Source organism: Engraulis encrasicolus, chromosome 13 (genome assembly GCF_034702125.1).
Source record: "Engraulis encrasicolus isolate BLACKSEA-1 chromosome 13, IST_EnEncr_1.0, whole genome shotgun sequence".
Lineage (NCBI taxonomy): Eukaryota > Metazoa > Chordata > Actinopteri > Clupeiformes > Engraulidae > Engraulis > Engraulis encrasicolus.
Genome location: NC_085869.1, coordinates 12,910,178 through 12,928,753, shown reverse-complemented (window position 1 = coordinate 12,928,753; position 18,576 = coordinate 12,910,178). Strand labels below are relative to the sequence as shown.

Sequence of the window (18,576 nt, the reverse complement as noted above, 5' to 3'; positions counted from 1 at the left end):
TCTTGGCGAACAGTATAATTACTAAGGATTGATTCAGTGGTCATTTTTTTTTTTTTTTAAAAGGTCATCATTTTCATAAGTAATGTCTTATCTACGGGCCGCACTGAGAGGTGCCTCCAGTTGCCCATCCCTGACATAGGACAAATCTGAAGGCAGAAAGCAGCTTCCCCTCCAAAAGACAAGTACAATATTGTAACATTTTCCACTGCACTGTAAACAAAAACAGTTCACTAAATAACTGCCATGTTTATTCATAATTAACATGACATTATTAAAACATAGTGTCGAGTTAAACTTAACCAATAATAAAAAAGACATCAGCTACAAAGCAGCTGTAGTTCACTGGAGGTGTAAGTCAGTTCAGGTGAGTCCATCTCTTTTGTGCCTTCGATGGAGTTCTGCGACCTTATTTTCAAGTCAATAAATTTGATCTTCCAGCTGTTGTTGTCCATTGGGGAGCGAATGAGGCCAAAGACCTGTTCAAAAAGACCAAGGCAGCCTTGTGCCCTGTGGATGGTGCCGGCCACGGCCACTACTACCAAACCATGTGCCGACGATAAAGTCCTCAGACCCTGGGGCTCCAGGTTGGGGTTGAAGAGGAGACACTCCTCACGTGGTAACGCCTGAAGCCGCAAGCTCACCAAATCTGCCCCTGAGAACTCTTCCATGTTTTCCTCGCCGGTGATCGCCCGGAGACGGAGCCTGACGTCGCCCCAGAAGTGCTGTGGTCCCCATTCCTGTGGCGCTTGTTCAACAGTTGGGTTTTGACTATTCCAGAGCTGAAAGAACCACTCACAAAACTGCCTCCCCAATGTAACGAGGTCGGAAAGACCATCACCCATGGCGTTACTGGAAACATGGTCATTGTCTGCAGGGGATTTCTGACAAATCTGTGAAGGAAATGAACAAAAAGGTTTGCATCCTACAGTGTAACACACCTTGTGGAAATCAATGTACAATGTACCAAATTCTTTCTTTGTTTACTACTTTATCCTTATTAAAGCTTTATCCTAAAATGCTTTTCCAGTGATATTATATATCATATTATATTATATTATATTACATTAATTTTATCTATCTTATGTGCACCTTTCTTTTCTTCCACCCTACACATGGTGAATTATGTTCCCTGATATCTCTTCGTAATGACCAGTAGATTGTGCCTACCCTCCACGTATTGATCAAAAACACATGGAAATAACACACTGATCTAGACCCAAATTGATCTGAAAAGTGCATGTTGTTTTGGCAGAAACATATTGATCTAAAAAGTGCATTTTGGCAATGTGTATGGCACACAAGATATGATATTTTACAATCTAGACCTAGGCCTACTTCTTGTTCAATAACTGCAAGTCATTGCAGGTGTTTCCGTTGACGTCTTGACCTACAGGAGGCTTACATCGTGGAAGTTGATTATGTTAAGAATCCACACAGATACTTTTGCTGAAATGTCACTTCACGAAAGCAAATGAACAAGTTAATTTTGTAATAAGAAGAAAGACCTAAGAATCTTGTGATGCATAGAGATTTGTTCTGTGTTCAGAGCATTAGGCCTGCCTAGACTATACTGCCCTACAATATCAGAACGCAGTTCTGAAAATGGTCGAAAATGGGTTTAGACCGGATATTAGCTTTAAAATACCTTCTTTTTCTTGCGTTAATTTTTTTTGGTCTAACTTGGTCCCGTTTCGGAAAAAAACTATAAAAACTGATTATACTGCGCTTTTTGGTTTTAGGAGGTTATGTCGTACTAGCCAAGAACGCAGTATAATGCGAATTATACTGCACTTCTCCATTGACACCGTGGTTTTGGTGTAGACAGTAATACCACAACAGAACGCAGTATAATGATTTTTCAGCTAAAAAGTAATGAGAATGTTGGGTTTTTTGCTTTTTTCTTGTGTGCATAAATTTCCACCATAAAAAAGTATTATATGGAAGTGTCATCACCACTTTACCTCCAACACAGTCGCGTGGCCAGAAAGGAAACTTTAAAGCCTTTTTTCTCAGTTTGCCATTTTGAATTATACTGCGTTCTGAAATTGTAGGGCAGTATAGTTATGCATCTATTTGTTGTGCATCAAGCTCATGTTCATTCATGCTCACTCAAACGTATTCAGTTTTATTTTCAGCATCCTGTGTTTGACCTACTATTGATACGCTTGATAACTAATTAACAACCTAACTTGATAACCTGACCTGACCATAACTGGACTGTACTGTGTATTGTACAGCATATTCTTGTCATCACCACTTTATTATTACTCACTACTTGTATCGTTACTGGTCCTGTCTTGCACTTACTTAACTACATGTCTGTTAATGTCTGTCCTGTGTAGGGCCTACTGTAGGCTATACCTGTGTCCGTTCATGGACTACAGAGATGGAAACGTAATTTCAATTTCCTTGTATCACCTGTGCATATGAAGAAACCGACAATGTTCCCATTAGTTTAAAACGGCATTATGATTATCTATCGCAACTCTGAACACTATTATTGTTAAGTTATTATTTTATCCCAGTGGAGCACTGACTATAACAGCAGACCTAGACTATGGTTGTGAAAGGGGATGTATAGAAAAATAGTGTGGCACGACCCATGTAAAGGGGACCTTAATTGGCTGGAATATGTGGGGGTCATGGTTAAGTTTAGGAATCCCTGGCCCCATGTTACCATGTCACCCCCTGACACTCTTTGTAACCTGTGGAATTGAGCACTTGTCTGGTGCTAATAGAATTTAGCTGGTGGCCAGGATAATGGCAAATGACAGATTCTTCCACAACAAGACGCAGGGCAGTTGCATCGGAATGCACACCAGCAACTAGATTGCTGACATATCACATGCATGAACATTTTCATCACCTTGCTCGATGACCAATATTCCAGTGTTGTCTTCACCAGTTGATGTTTCTCAGAGTTAACTGGCATTACAATACCTTCATTTGCAAGGTACTTGAAAATGACGTCGCGATGGACTTTCTTTCGCTTCAAAAGTTCTTCTGAGCTCTTGGAGTAGGTTATAATAGCCCGTATTGCCTCTGTAAGCGAAAAACAAAAGAATGTAGGTAATATTGGCAATGTTCGCAAAGAACTTGAAAACGAAAGGACAGAAATTAGCGCGCTGCACAGAACAGGCTACACCTCACCTTCCGCGCTGCCCACGGCAATCATCTTGTTTGTGACTGTGTCACTGAGTGCCAATAAGTCATGGTCTGAAATTAATCTCAGCAGCTTGCTGCCTCTGTCAGCATCTGTTTTAGGAAGCCCGGACATTTCTATCTGATTGCTTTAAAACGCAAACATGCCCATTGCCAAACGTCTACCTCGGACAGGCGACTTGCCTGCTGCTTGGTTTGGATCTAATGTTCACTTCCGGCTGGCATTACGTATACGACTACGTCATATTATTAGAGCAGTGTGTAATGTGTATTATGAATGGGCATACATTAGCACCAAAAAAGGACTATCAGGAGACAGTTCGATTGGTTTACAAAAATGTATAAAACGAAAAATCATGGTTTTGCTATGCTCGGCACCAGAATGTTTATGCGGCATGTCTACTGCACTGTGATAGGTCAGGGAAAATATTTAGTCACATGACCCATCCCATGTGAGGCTGTAGGCTGATTCGCAATCAAGCAGCGCTGCCGCTGAGCTTGTTATGAGCGCCAAACAATGCGCGCTAGCAATAGCACCTAGCTCTAGTTTCATGGTCCACATGTTCTAGAGATCTGTGACGCTGATGTTGCTGATGTTTCGCAAACAAGCCCAACGCTCGATCGCTCCGTAGACCTACGGCTGCGGAATATCTTTCTCCACCGCAGTTGCTGAGTAGGTCTACAATCGCTTTTTATAGCTCATATCATAACATTTACGGCTGTGACAGGAGCATATGTTTCTCTCGGGCTAATCGGCCATTGGGATAAACTCAATGGCTAAGACAGAGGTCTCCTTCAAGGGACGTGTAACGGTGTATTCGGTTATTGGCTGCCCCCACTGTATTCAAGCTAAGTCGTCTTTAAAGGAGCTAGGATTGCCGGTGTGTGATGTGGACATAAATCAACACAGTGAATTGAGGGATGAAGTAAAGAAACGGACTGGTCGTAGCACTGTCCCCCAGATATTCGTCAACAATGTCCATGTGGGAGGCAACGAGGATCTTCAAAACCTGGTGAGATAGGCTATGGCTTTGCTTTGGCACGTAGGGACTTGCTTATTGTAGGAACGTGTTGTTGTAGGAACGATGTCCCTGTGTGAAATTGTCTTTATGCGGATAATGATCATAAGTCTCTCTGTCCCAGGCTCCCGAAGAGCTTCAGCGTTTGGTTGAAATGGTGAGGGATCAGCCAGTTCCTGAAGACGCTCCTGGTTTACCTGTACAGGGCCTCGGTTCAACGGAAAGTGAAGGTGTGTCATCTGCCCTCTGTTCAGTTGGTTGTGAAAACAACCATTCCAGATTTCCCTAGGACCATGTAATCATGACACAGACATTTTCAACAGTCAAAGCTGCCACACCAGTAGGCCTATCTGCTCACTACATTGTTATGATAATAACCTATAAAGCATGTGTAGAATAACCTACAATATTGTTCACATGAATTGTGTTTAATAATGCTAAGCAAATGTAATGGACTGCATTTGAGAGCTTTGAATGAGTACAATGAGTACAATTCTTTCTGACCTTGCACAATACCAAAGCGACTGAAAATCCTGTGCACTTTTGACCCAGTTCTGTATGAACTGACTCTAATGGCATGGGCATTGGATTCTCCCAGATGTGCATCCCTCCTCTGCATGGGCCTGCATGAATGTCTCATTTAAAAAGGCATGATAGACATGTAATTTCAACAAACAAGGGACTATTGATAACATTTTCAAACGGAATTGTGTTGAATTGTGGATAGTTTTTAAAATAGTATTTTGAAAATAGCTTATAGCCGAACTATTAGCCTATTATTATCTAGGTTGTTTAAGAGAGAGAGGGCGGAGCATTCCGAAAACTCTTGCATGACTACGCCCACTAGGCCTACTAGGCTACATCAGAGATATTGTTGCTTAGGGTACATTCTCACAGATTGTACAGGTGTTCTGAAAATGACATCCAAAATGATTTTCCAGAGTTGACTGTGATGGATTTCATACTTCTTGCTGTTTGTCCCAAGTAGGACATATTGAAATATACTACAATAAAAGGCAACACTTTACTTGACGCCGGTGTCATATGCATGTCATTACAGTCTCATAATAGTGTCATAACACAGTCATAGATAAGTCATAAACATTATGTCCATGTCATAAACATTTTATGACTGTTGGCCTTAAGTGACATTCGGTTATAGCAAAGACAAGTCCAATGTCACTTAAGAGGCCAACAGTGTGCATAACTGTGCCATGAAACTGTTATGACACTGTAATGATATGCATATGACAGCGGTGTCAAGTAAAGTGTTACCCAGTAAAATATTGATTGGCTTTGTTCTGCTATCATGCAGGAATGAGGATCATGGGTAGAGAGACAATTGAAGTATTGTGTTTTTTTCCATTTCAACGTACCACTGGCTAGCTCATGATAGAAACTCAGTAAACACATTCTCGGCATGAGTTTCTCATGTCAGTCCTGCAGCAGCTAAATGTATGTTTATGTGGCTCTGGCAAATGCTGAAATGATTAAATTACTGTTTGTTAAAGCCAAACAAAAATAGCGTTAATGTTTTGCTGGCATTACTGAATTGTATCCAGTGTGGTTAAAGAATGGCATGGTCTGCCTCTTTGACAGAGTTTGTGTGTGAGAGGGATGCTTTTGCCGACTTGGTAGAGGAGTTCAAGGGCAGCGGGGTGATCCGCAGTCACAGGAAGGGGGTGAGGGTGTTCAGGAACAGCTTCGCTGGGACAGAGCTGGTGGACTGGCTGCAGAGAGAGAAGGGCATGGGTAAGTCAACCTCTGTTTGTTTGGAAACACTTACTATATACAAACCCCAACTCCGATGAAGTTGGGACGTTTGGTAAACAGTGAATAAAATCAAAATGCTATCATTTTCAAACCTTTCAATCTATTCATTAGATGGAAAATAGTGAAAAGACAACATATTAAGTGTTAAAACCGAGAAAAAATATTGTTTTGGGGGACATATGTACTCATTTCTAATTTGATAAATCCAACACGTCTCAAAAGAGTTGGGACGGGGACAATAAATGGCAGCAAATGTCGAGGAAGACTAAAAACAAAACAAAAGACAACACTTAACAGTTAAATACATTAAACGATGAGATGATTTTATATAAAAAACAGTGTTAATTCCTATCTTGGACATGATTTCACCAGCTTAAATGGTGGGTGTATTCCTTGTCATGTTTTGCAATGTTTTCCTTTCTGTAGTGCTTACAGTGTGACGGGTCTTGACCAAAAACCCACCATTTTATCACCTGCTGGTCCTTATGATGGAGCCGAACTGTTAAAACATAGTAGAGAATGCAATTTGACCTTACTATGTGGCAGTAATCGAAGATCTCCCTTCAAAATATAATACATGAGTGGCTTTTCATGCTGTTTAAAACCCATTTATACCATTCAGCACTGTATTTAACTCTACAGATGAGTGAGAACATCTTAACCAATGCACTACTGCATCCGCATGCCATCATGGAGGCTGACTTTTGAAGCTAGCACTAACACAAGTTGGATGGTCCATTTTCACTGTAGCACAGGATGTGCAATGCTCTATTATTGTCAAAAAGAATGGACTTCTACAATTTCTGATGACTTCTGTAAGCAAAGAACAGTTTCCCATGTCTTCTGGGTCTATTTCAAGTGAGCTCAGGTGCTTAGGAGAATGTTAAACCCCTGTATCATTTTCATGCATTAAGCATTCTTAATATGGTCAATTTTCAATAGCTCTAGCACTCCAGGAATTAGAGTGAGACTACAGCCAATATATATTTCATGATGTCATGAACCTATACAATGATTTTATTAACAAAAATATGTCTTATATACACTCAATCGTGGTAAATCAAAGGGAATTCAAAAATGTATGTAATAACTATGGTAATTATTCCCTTTGCATCTTTAATTCTGAGTGACTCAGCCTCTCTGTGATGATCTTATACCTGGACACCTATATTGTCCGTCAGTACAATTCATTTTGAAATGTTCTTCTTTGTTGTTTTATCTTATTTGGATGTTTACTAAATTTCACTGATCCCCGTCCCAACTCTTTTGAGACATGTTGGATTTATCAAATTAGAAATGAGTACATATGTCCCCCAAAACAATATTTTTTCTCGGTTTTAACACTTAATATGTTGTCTTTTCACTATTCTCCAACTAATGAATAGATTGAATGTTTTGAAAATGATAGCATTTTGATTTTATTCACTGTTTACCAAACGTCCCAACTTCATCGGAGTTGGGGTTTGTAAGTGTCACGAAATGAAGCCAATCCAATCCCATACAGTTGCCTGCTCAGCAGGGCTGGACTGGCCATCTGGCATAGCTTGCATTTCACCCACCGGTGAGTCGGTTCTGTGCTGCAAATTATGAGGGGCCCCTTTAAGCCAAAAGTGCCCGGGTCCTATTTATCCCCCAGCCCAGTCCTGCTGCTCAGTAATGGTGAAATGCTCGTCGTAATGAAATGCATTGCTGTTCATACTGTTTGGTGAATTTGGCTAGGCAGCCAATCGTCTGCAATATCTAATACCACCTTTCGTTTGTAATTTGTAGAAAGACCGAAGGCATGTGAAGTTGGACAAAGTGTAATGTCCAGGAAGTACTTTTCGTCTGTGGCAGCAGGAGTGGATGGTTTTGAGGACAGTAGTGCCTTGTTCAGGCTGCTAGAGCATGACCCCAACGCTGCACTCAACTCAGGAGAAATGGCAGCTTGCAGTCCCATGAAGGGTAGGTAGACGCACCAAGGGTGCATTCCAATATGCAGACTTCCGTCCTCCACTTGTGCTTGTGGCCTCATGTTTTGCTGACGCCCCACCTCCGTGGAGAAAACAATAAAGTTTCCCCACTGTCAGCCTAGCCACAACAACTTTTGTGGGACTGTTCGTCATTCACCATCCCAATTGCAAATGAGGAAATGACGACATTAGATTTGTGCTTTTGCAAGATATTGAATTTTCTGTCGTCGGTGACGTCATCATGCGGTCACAAGCAGGCAATTGAGCAAGGAAGGACTGAAGTCCGCATATTGGAATGCACCCCAAGGGTTCGTTTTAATATGCAGACTCCCGTCATCCCTTGCTCCCCTGCATGCTTGTGGCCTCACGATGACGTCACTGATGACAGTAGGGTATTTCAATATCTTGCAAAAGTGCATTTCAAAGCACACAATTTCAAGGGACTGTGTAATTACTGTGTAATTCAAGGGAATGTTAAATTTGAGTGGTATATCCTGCTGCATTTTGCAGCTGACCAACAACTGATTGACCATACTGTTGTTAACGTTTGCCTATTCCTGTGCTCCAATCAATTGGGCCCTGGAATGTGGCATGTTTACTGTTACTTCGCTGATATCTGGAGAGCTCAGAGCGAGAGCCTCTGCTGTTGAAGGCCATTGTGCCAGGGCACAGTGTGCTCGCGCCTAACTTTCCAGATAGCAGACACATCTAGGCTGTGTGTTATCCTTAGCGATTCGTCACCCCTGGAGACATGCAGTGCAGACGACATCTTCCCTAACCAACATCATACTTGCATACGTGTAACCTGCTGACATGAGGAAGATGGTATAAAAACAATTGCCACCATTTTGTCAGCTATCGGTCGATTTGCCTGTCATTCGCCAGAGATAGGATGCTGCCTAGTTTGTGAGACGCTGTGAGACTTAAGTCTCATTTTAATTTCTTTTTAACCTTTATTTTTCTTCCACTTTTACTTCTTTTATTTTCTTCTTATTCTTTTTGTAATGTCACTTTTTCTATAATAAATTGTATCCTGATCGATCCTTTTAATTACGAAGTCAAGACTTATTTTATTTTTGCAAGTGAGTCAACTAAAACACAACGCAGAGCATTCATCCTTCAATTTTTATTGGAGAAGAGAATTTTGGAAACGTCCAAAATCTAACACTAAAATGACAACTTGTATCAGAACAAAAGCAGCACTTCAATTTGTAGAATTAGTACACACAACCTAGCCATTCTAACACAAACCTATGGCAGAGATGGGGTTAGTAGGACCCAACAAGGCTAAACCATGTGACCAAAGATCAAAGACTGCGTCAACTCTTCCTATCTACGGCATTGGTCAATTGTAATGTCATTATCTCATTTGCAATAGGTTTGGTGAATGAAGAACAGTCCCCTAAAAGTTGTTGTGGCTAGGGTGACAGGAGGGAAACGTTATTGTTTTCTCCACGGAGGCGGGGCGTCAGCGAAACGTGAGGCCACAAGCACAGGTCGAGGACCGGAGTCCGTATATCGGAAAGAACCTCAAATATGCCTCAAGTCTTCAGCTGAGGAGTAGTGTTTTATTTCTGGGTTGAAATGACTCAGCATTTTTTTCCTGTTTGCAATCAAAGGAAGGAAAAGGAAACGTAAATATGACTTAAGTTGTAACTGGTTTGACAAGTGTATGTGGAGTTGTCTGCCTAGTCTAGTGGCTTGTGTTATTCTGCTTGTGCAATATGTTCTTCCTGCATATCAGAACATTCTTGAATTTTATTACTATGTAAGCAGTGGATAATTACCAGGGAACCAAGAGTTTGAATGAACACGCCTAACTACTAGCTTTAGGCTCAATTGGGCTAAAGTTTTAAGTTAAAGGCCCAGTTTTCATTCCCTGCTGTAATGAATCTGGGGCAAAATGGAAAGGAAAACAGCCTGACTGGCCAAACTGACCTGATCACTATGTTTTGAGCAGCATCATGAAACAATTGGCCTGTGTTAATGTATAACCTGGAGTGTATAGGTTTTTATTTGCTTGAAGTTCACCCTTAGTTAATATGTAGACGTTTTTCACATCATGCTACAACTACAAACAACCACTGTTTACTCAGGAAGAAGCTCCTTTTCAGCAATAAGTAGGCAAATCATTCAATAGAACGTAAAAACAAACAAAAAATGACTTACAATGACTTACGATAATTAGGATAATGAAATCAAAGACAGTGCTAATTGCTAGTGTAACTTAAAATATAAAAATAACCAATAATAATTGTTATTCAATGTTATTTGCTCCAGCACAGTGATGTTCAAATTGTTGCAACGTCAAAATATTACAGTACAACATGTGAAACATGTCTGAGACAAAGGCCATTTCCTTTTTTAGGCATACAATTGCTTTTATGGACCCTTCCTTAATAAATCCCTCATATCCCTGCATGTTTTTTTGCATGTTCCCAGGCATTACTGTGTATGCTATCTGCAAGTCCTTCCTTTCTTATCGATTCACGTGTTGAAAAGTGCAATCCTTTGCAAAAGTTCATCTCTTTACTCTCATTTCCTTGTAGCATTTTAGTATATGGTGATGAGAATTAAGTAATGCCGTTCATCATGGGGCCTTAACTCGTAAAAGTTTTTACTGGGAGTGAATGAGGCGAGTCAAGCTAAATTGTGATTCTGTTTGACATACTCTGGATTTCACATATGATGGCAGTGAAATTTAAAGGTTTGAATTGGTGTGGGAAGACCACTCATTTTCGTCAGGCAAGACAAAAAATATTGTATTTTTTGTGTGAGACAAAGTAATAGACTACAATGTGCGCCTCACATATCTGGGGTGAGTTTCTCAAAAGAGAAGTTGTTAGCCTGTTAGCAACTTCGGTAGTTGCCAATGGGAAAATGCATTGAAAACAACAAAGTCGCTAATGTAGTAAGCAACTTTGGTTATGAGAAATTCACCCCTGGCCTGCACCGAGGCTGAAGACGCGCAGCCAGCCCTACTGCTGCACCACTGCTGAAGTAGCTGCACGTCAGACAGGCGACTTCTCTTGTGTAGTAGTTCAATTAATTACATATTTTTGCACGCACACCACTCAGTAATCGCTTGGACAAATGAAGTCGCCAATCACACCATTGGTTATCATTCATTCAGAGGTATAGCATATATGTGTGATCTTTTGGGAAATATGAGGTGGTTTGGAAAATAGGTTTGATCTGACCATTAGGTCCCAGTCAAAATGTTTGACTTCTCAGGCCCCATAAACTGTCCTGAAGGCAACCCGGAGAGGAGAGTCCTATAAAGCCTTGAATATTAATACAGTATGTGTTTAACATGTGATTGTAGTAATAAAATTAATATCGTCAGACAAGCAACTCAGATGGTAAGCACAGCAGATTTTGTTGTTAACGGTCGTAGAAGTTACTGCGTGGAGATGCAAAGTATTCCACCCAGCCAGCTCTGAAGTCATATAGCAGACAGACAGCCGTATTTAACCATTTCCCTCCCCCACAGTCCATGGAGTAAGCTTCTTTGGCCATTGTCCATTGTTTTGATGTCCAATGTATGCATTGTAATATTTTGTTGGTCCAGTCTTGTGACCACACCAAGCAAATGTGCATGTCTCCAATAATGTTAAGTTTCTCCTGACCCGTTACAGAAAAGCTTACCAGAATATTTTACGATATGGGGACTTTCCCTCATTCAAATAATGTGAATGAAATGTGTATCTAATATAGGAAAAGTAGTAGATAAAGAAAAAACTAAGATGAAACTTAACGTTTCTCTACATGATCTTTCTCATTTAGCCTCTGAGCTGTCGGAGATCCTGAGGAACCTAATCTTGAAGCTTTTTGCCAACCACTTGTCTTCTGATGGCAAGGTACCGTACCAGAACACACAGACAGTAGCATTTGCCACAACTGCTGTACTCTACTGCTGTTTCAAATAGTGTTGCACCGATACCGATACCAGTATCGGTGGATCGGTGGATCGGCACTAAAATGGTGGTATCGGCATCGGCGAGTACCAACAAATAGGGCACCGATACCATTTACAGGTGCTTGTATGACACTTAAACAGCCTTGATATTCGCTGTTTCATAGAGGTATTTAAAAAGTATAAAAAGTTTTGCTGGATTCACTTTGTATTAGTCTTTTTCCTGTTTCACAAAGGTAGGCAGCAGCCTGACAAAGCCATGCAATGATTTTACATCCAAGTAGTATGCACTACAGCCCTTCATATATATACATTTCAAATAGGGTGGTATCGGTATCGGTATCGGCCGATACTGCACAGCCAGATATCGGGTATCGGTATCGGGGCCAAAAAATGGTATCGGTGCAACAGTAGTTTCAAAGCCATGAGGCGTAACATTTGTCAGTATGAAGCAGTCTTGAGGAATCATTTTAATCATTTTTTAAACTGTTATTTTCCAACTCTGTTGTTAGAGTACGTTGACGCATAATGCAGTTATTTTGCAAAACCGAACTACCTTCACACCTTTTTAGACCTTTTATGTTTCCATGAAAACACAGACCAAACCTAACACTGTTGTGTATTCTGTCTTCCCATGCAGTCTGTGGACTACAAGGCCATGTCCCGGAGTCCTAGCTTTGAGCAATACTGTGACCTGGCCGTGCAGCTGCAGCGTGTGGAGCTGGACTCCCTCAGTCGTGAGGACAAACTAGCCTTCTTCATCAATGTTTACAATGCACTGGTCATACATGGCAACGTCAGCTTGGGCTTCCCCAAGAACCTGTGGCAGCGCTATCGGGTAAGACTTTTATCTCACCACCACCATAGAGCAAAGTTGTAAGCAGTGTTTTTTTTCTTTTCTTTTTTTCTTATAGCTTGCATTACACTTTATAGTATTTGACACCCCTGATCTGTCTAGTGCTTTGTTAGTGTCACGTTTTCTCTAAAGCCATTTTCTTAACAAATGTATTCCCTTGCAGTTTTTTAACTATGTAAGCTACCTCATTGGCGGGGAGGTGTTCACTCTTCAGGATATTGAGAACGGAGTGTTGCGAGGCAACAGGAAGGGTATGGCACAAATCCTGAAACCCTTCTCAAAAAGTGACCCCAGGCTTAAGGTACTTTAGCATTTCAATACATCCAGTGTTACAGTTTATTACACATGTCTAACCATTTGCTTAGGCTCTCTAGCTATTGAGGAAATAAGTTGTTCTCGTTGCTTGTTGCCTTCCTTGGCAAAGCATTGCTGTTGTTTTCTCACCTTTGGCTTAATTGTGTGTGTGTGTGAGAGAAAGACAGAGAGATAGAGCGAGAGACCTGCCTAGGGCCCCAGGTGAAAAAACCCATATACTTAAAGTGTACTTTTTTTGACAAAGTATACTATTTTCGGCGATTTAAAGTGCGCTTCATTGCACTATTAGTGCGCTGAAGCACTACTAAAGCAGTACTTCAGCACACTTGCAGCACACTGAGGCTGCTAAATTGGCACCGCTTTTGGACAAATTTAAGTGCACTACAAGCATACTTTTGAAAGTATGCTCCAAACACGCTTTTCATGCATTCGTATGGCATTAAGAGTGTGCTGGAGTACTCCTCTATGACATTTTATTGTTACTTGAAGTTCAATAAAAGTATATTAACGTCATGCTTCTTTGGACTACATTGGAACACTTCAAGTCTGTAAAAAGTACATCATGTTAAGTATTTTGAATATATTAACAGGTCTACTTGAAGTACGTTTACAGTACACTCCAAAGTACATGAAATAACATAGATGCAATACTATTATCCATGCTGTTTCTCAGAGCTTGTACAGTAACCACATCCACAGGTCACATCAGTGATATGCATGCATAGCATATTTGCTATTCGCAGTCATTGCAGGTTCACAGAGATTTACATACATATATACATACAGATTTACATACACATATCATGCAACTCTGTCTTGTTTCATCTTCTTACACTTGAACACTTACTTTGATCTGTCATGCTTAGTTTGGTCAGCTACGTACAGTGAGGAGAATAAGTATTTGATCCCTTGCTGATTTTGTTGGTTTGCCCACTAATAAAGACATGATCAGTCTTTAATGTTAATGATAATATGTATTCTAATATGGAGAGACAGAATATCAAAAGGGAAATCCAGAAATTAACTCTAAAGAATATATAATAATTGATTTATATTTAATTGAGGGAAATAAGTATTTGATCCCCTGCCAACCATTAAGAGTTCTGATCCCGCAGATCAAATGGCACTTCCAATCAACTTGTTATCTGAATTGAACACACCTGTTAATAGTAACCTGCAGAAAAGACACATTGAATCTGCAGAATCAGTCCATAGAATCAGTCAATCAATCAAACTAAACTCGCCAACATGGGACAGACCAAAAAGCTGTCAAAGGATGTCAGGGACACAATTTTAGAACTCAATAAGGCTGAAATGGGCTCCTGGATATTAAAGAGCAAACTGTTGGTGCATTTCTTCCCAATTTTAGGACATACAAGATGATCATCAATCATCAATCTTAGGCCTATCTCTGGTTCCATACAAGATTTGACCTTGTGGGAATTTAATAACCAGAAAAAAAGGAGATAAAGCACCTTAAAACTGTATGGGAGGAGCTAGGAAATGATCTCAAGGCAGCTGGGACCTCAATCACTAAGAAAACTATTGGAAACACTTGATACCACAGCGGATTAAAATCCTGCAGTGCATGTATGGTACCCCGGCTTCAGAAGGAACCTGTTCAGACTCACCTGAGGTTTGCCAATGAACGTCAAACTGGATTAGGATATGATTGGGAGGTGCTGGAATCAGATAACACCAAAATCAAACTGTTTGGCATTAACACAACTCTATGTGCTTGGAGGAAGAGAAATGCTGCCTATGATCCCAAGCACCTTCTCCAACATCATAAATGAAAGTGGTAACATTATGTTTTGAGGTTGTTTGTTTGGCCAAGACACAGGACAACTTCACATCGTCAAGAAATGGATGGAGGGAGACATGTAAACGTACAATGCTGCATGCCAACCTCTTTCCCACCACCACTAGACTGAAGGTGGGTCATGGATTAGCCTCCCAAAATGATAATAATCCATAACATACAGCCCAAGCAACGAAGGAGTAGCTCAAGCAGAAGCACATTAAGGTCATGAAGTGGCCTAGACAGTTTCCAAACATTAACCCTATAATAATCCTGTGAAGGGAACAGAAGTTCCCATTTGGCAAGCTACAGTCATACAACTTGAGTGATTTAGAGATGATCTGCAAAGAAAAGTGGACAAAAATCCTTTCTAATATACCCACAAACATTGTCATTAACTGAAAGAAACATCTGACCTCTGTATGTGAAAACAAGGGCTTTACCACCAAGTAGTTTGTCTTCTTTTATTAGAGGGGTCAAATATTTATTTTCTTCAATGGCATGCAAATCAATAAAAATATATTCTTCAAAGTTATTTTCTGGATTTTCTTTTTGATATTCTGTCTCTCTATATTATAATACATTTTATCATTAACATTATAGAATGATCATGTATTTATTAGTGGGCAAACCAACAAAATCAGCAAGGGATCAAATACTTATTCTCCTCACTGTATGTCTTACCTCCCTCCATGAGACAATTGTGAGCCTATAGGCCTATATACCAGAACATATACGTGACCGTCGCAATGACGGTGGGAACATGGTCATTTTTTGTGTTCGCCTTAAAATAAAATAAAAAAACCCTACAATAAACGCAGAATACAACAATGACTAATATTTTCATGCAAATCAAAGATATTCCTTCGAGATAAATGGCTCTCTGTTTGAGAAATTTAGCTCCAAGAAGTGCAGTGCATGATGGTGCATGATGGGTAAATGCACTTTGTGTAAGCGCACTTGAAGATATTTGGGTGAAATACAATCATGGTGCACTTAGAAAAAGTATACTTGCAATATGTTAAAGCAATTTACTTTAAAGCGCACTATAGAAAATCACACTTAGAAGACATTTGGGTGAAGTATAATCATTGTGCACTTTAAAAAAGTAGATGTTATTACAAAATACACTTTTAGTAAGGTCACTATTAGAACACTATTAGTATATTCCTCTAAATACACTTTAGCCAAACATCATCTTCCAAGTCCACTTTACGTATGGTTGGCTAAGTGTGCTTTATTTGAGAGCAACTTAATTACATCTAATTTTAAGTACACTTTAAATAAGCATATTGTAAACATACTTTTTCTTAGCACAAAAAGTATGAGTGCACTTTGAACATGCTAAGTACACTTTAGTCGTGCTTTTATTGTACTAAATTAAGCCACTTTTTCACCTGGGGCTGAATGTATGTAAGAGTGGGCTATATATGGTTAATATATGTGTAAGGATGTGTGTAATGTCTTCTGTATATATGCATGTACTGTATGCTACTTGACACCTTAATTTCCCCCTGGGATCAATAAATGATACTCTTCTCTACTCCACTTCACTAAACATTTGTGTTGTTCTTCTGCTCGTCCACTAGGTGGCCCTTCCTCAACCCGAGCCTCTCATTCACTTTGCACTGAACTGCGGCGCCAGAGGCTGCCCTCCTATTAAAACATACACTGCACAGGTAGGTACCGCACTACACATTGGACTGCGGAAATTCAGTCTACAGTGCAGTAAGTAATGTAATACCAGCAACTAACAATGTGTGTGTGTTCGCATTAGGGAATAGATAGTCAACTGCGCACTGCAGCAGAAGCTTTCCTGGAGAATGATGATGGATGTCTGGTTGATGCTGGCCAGGGAGAGGTGAAGCTCAGCCAGATATTCAAGTGGTACAAGGCGGACTTCGGGGACACAGATGAAAAGGTATAAACGTTTTGGAATCCTGAAAACGGTTATCGTCTTGATCATCCACAATCTACCTGTGCTAATGTACTTATATTGAAAAATGTCATGCACTGTCTGCATTGTTCTGTATATTTCCTGTGCACTTTGTATCTGCTAGTGATGTTGACTATAATTATGTCCTCGATTGTAAGTGGCTTTGGTTAAAAAACGTCTGCCAAATACAATGTCATATAATGTCATGTACTACATCTGAAATTTCTGAATTGGCTGATATGGTGATTGCTGTTCTGTTGTGGTTCCTATTGACAGATGCTGCACTGGATACTAAACCACATGGGCGACTCATCAAAAAAAGACAGCTTGCAAAACCTCTTGTCATCAGGATCGGTCAAAGTGAGCTACTTGCCATATGACTGGACGCCCAACAGCACAGACTGAGACTGAGCCACCGTTATATGAAGAGCTCTTTTCCAAAACGCTATATCCACCATTTTTGACTTTTTGCATTTTAATATTGGAATTGACTGTTAAGAAGTCATATCATCTATATGTGAATTCTTGCCATTCATATGTTTTGAGAACATACTTTTAAAACCTCTCTAATATGCATTTTGCAATGCAATTCAATGGAATTCCCAATACAAAAATGTCAATTTTCCAACATTCTATAAAATAGATATATCTCATTTTGGAAAAGAGCTCTTCATATTTTAACAAATGAAGAACAGGCCTCTGCTTGTGTTTAGAGATGCCTTTTGTTTGTCTTTCTACTGTACCACACTTGACTATGCATTTAGCGGTTACACTTTATTTGATGCCGTTTTCATAATAGTGTCATGACAGTGTCATCAATGAGCCATAAACATGATTTAAATGCCAGAAACGTTTTATGGTCATGAAAAGTTGACATTGTTAGGGCTGTCTTCACCATTACCGAATGTCACTTAATGGCAAAGTCATAAAATGTTTATGACATGGACATAATGTTTATGAATTATGACACTTGCATGACTGCGTTATGACACTGTTATGACACGATTATGTCATACGTATGACACTGGCGTCCAGTAAAGTGTTACCCATTTAGCTTATCAGGGACGCTTCAACCCTGCAGCATGAGACAAATAGGACTGCTGTATTAGATAGAGGGGAAAAAAAGTTTTTTATTTGGAATAAATTAATCTTTATGATATGCAATTTTACAAAAATATTTTATTCAAATAATATAATCATTTTGCATACACCTATAAAGTGCTATGATATTGATGAGAGACTACTATATGTACTGTATGTCAGACACTTGACTTAAGAGGTCAACTGTTTGAACAAGTTTCAAAGAGTCAAAAAAGTTCCTGGATTTAGTAAATTTACTCAGATACACTGGATAAACTATGAAATAAAATTTCTTCAATGTTGCTGTTTTCAAGTCTGATGAAATTGAATCTGTTAACCCATTGATGTCGGATGCTGCATAGTGCAATTTTGACCATAGCACCTGAAGCTGCATGGACACAGCATTTGAGATTTAATATGAAAGAAAAAATGTCTGCACACTTAAATCCTTGTTTCCCTTTTTAATAGCCAAGCTTTCTGTCTATGACCTCCCAAAAAAGGATTTAAGTGTGCAGACATTTTCCTTTCATAATTTTTGCTTTTTGTTTGGCACCTTTTAATCGTGAGTGCGGTGTACAGGTAATAAAGGTAAACAGGTAAAAAATAAAAACATGTTGGTATGTTAGAGCTGAATGACCCTCTGTCAGTCCTAGATGAGGGTCATAGCTTTTAAATGCAAAGGCTTGGGCATTTACCGTAGCAAGCATTTTTTGCAAGTGTCATCAATGGCATCAATGGATTAAGTTAAAACTCTTACGTACCCAGG

The 18,576-nt window shown here is 39.8% G+C and overlaps 2 protein-coding genes across 3 annotated transcripts; one reads left to right on the top strand and one right to left on the bottom strand.

Moving 5' to 3' along the window:
- Positions 1-206: 206 nt before the first annotated feature.
- c13h3orf38 (chromosome 13 C3orf38 homolog) lies at positions 207-3,372 on the bottom strand. Its single transcript, XM_063214456.1, has 3 exons — positions 3,151-3,372; positions 2,867-3,042; positions 207-890 (listed from the first exon to the last, which is right to left on the bottom strand). Exons 1-3 carry the CDS (start codon positions 3,275-3,277, stop codon positions 318-320), a joined length of 876 nt encoding a protein of 291 aa, XP_063070526.1. The 5' UTR covers positions 3,278-3,372; the 3' UTR covers positions 207-317.
- Positions 3,373-3,747: 375 nt separating this feature from the next.
- zgc:152951 (uncharacterized protein LOC569013 homolog) lies at positions 3,748-18,118 on the top strand. Of its 2 annotated transcripts, XM_063214454.1 has the most exons (10): positions 3,748-4,175; positions 4,306-4,411; positions 5,781-5,933; positions 7,725-7,898; positions 11,693-11,766; positions 12,463-12,660; positions 12,842-12,979; positions 16,384-16,473; positions 16,572-16,715; positions 17,007-18,118. In XM_063214454.1, the coding sequence occupies exons 1-10, from the start codon at positions 3,936-3,938 to the stop codon at positions 17,133-17,135; spliced, it is 1,446 nt and encodes a 481-aa protein (XP_063070524.1). In that variant the 5' UTR covers positions 3,748-3,935; the 3' UTR covers positions 17,136-18,118. The 2 variants fall into 2 exon arrangements, with proteins under 2 accessions (XP_063070524.1, XP_063070525.1); XM_063214455.1 differs by lacking the exons at positions 5,781-5,933; positions 7,725-7,898.
- Positions 18,119-18,576: the final 458 nt, after the last annotated feature.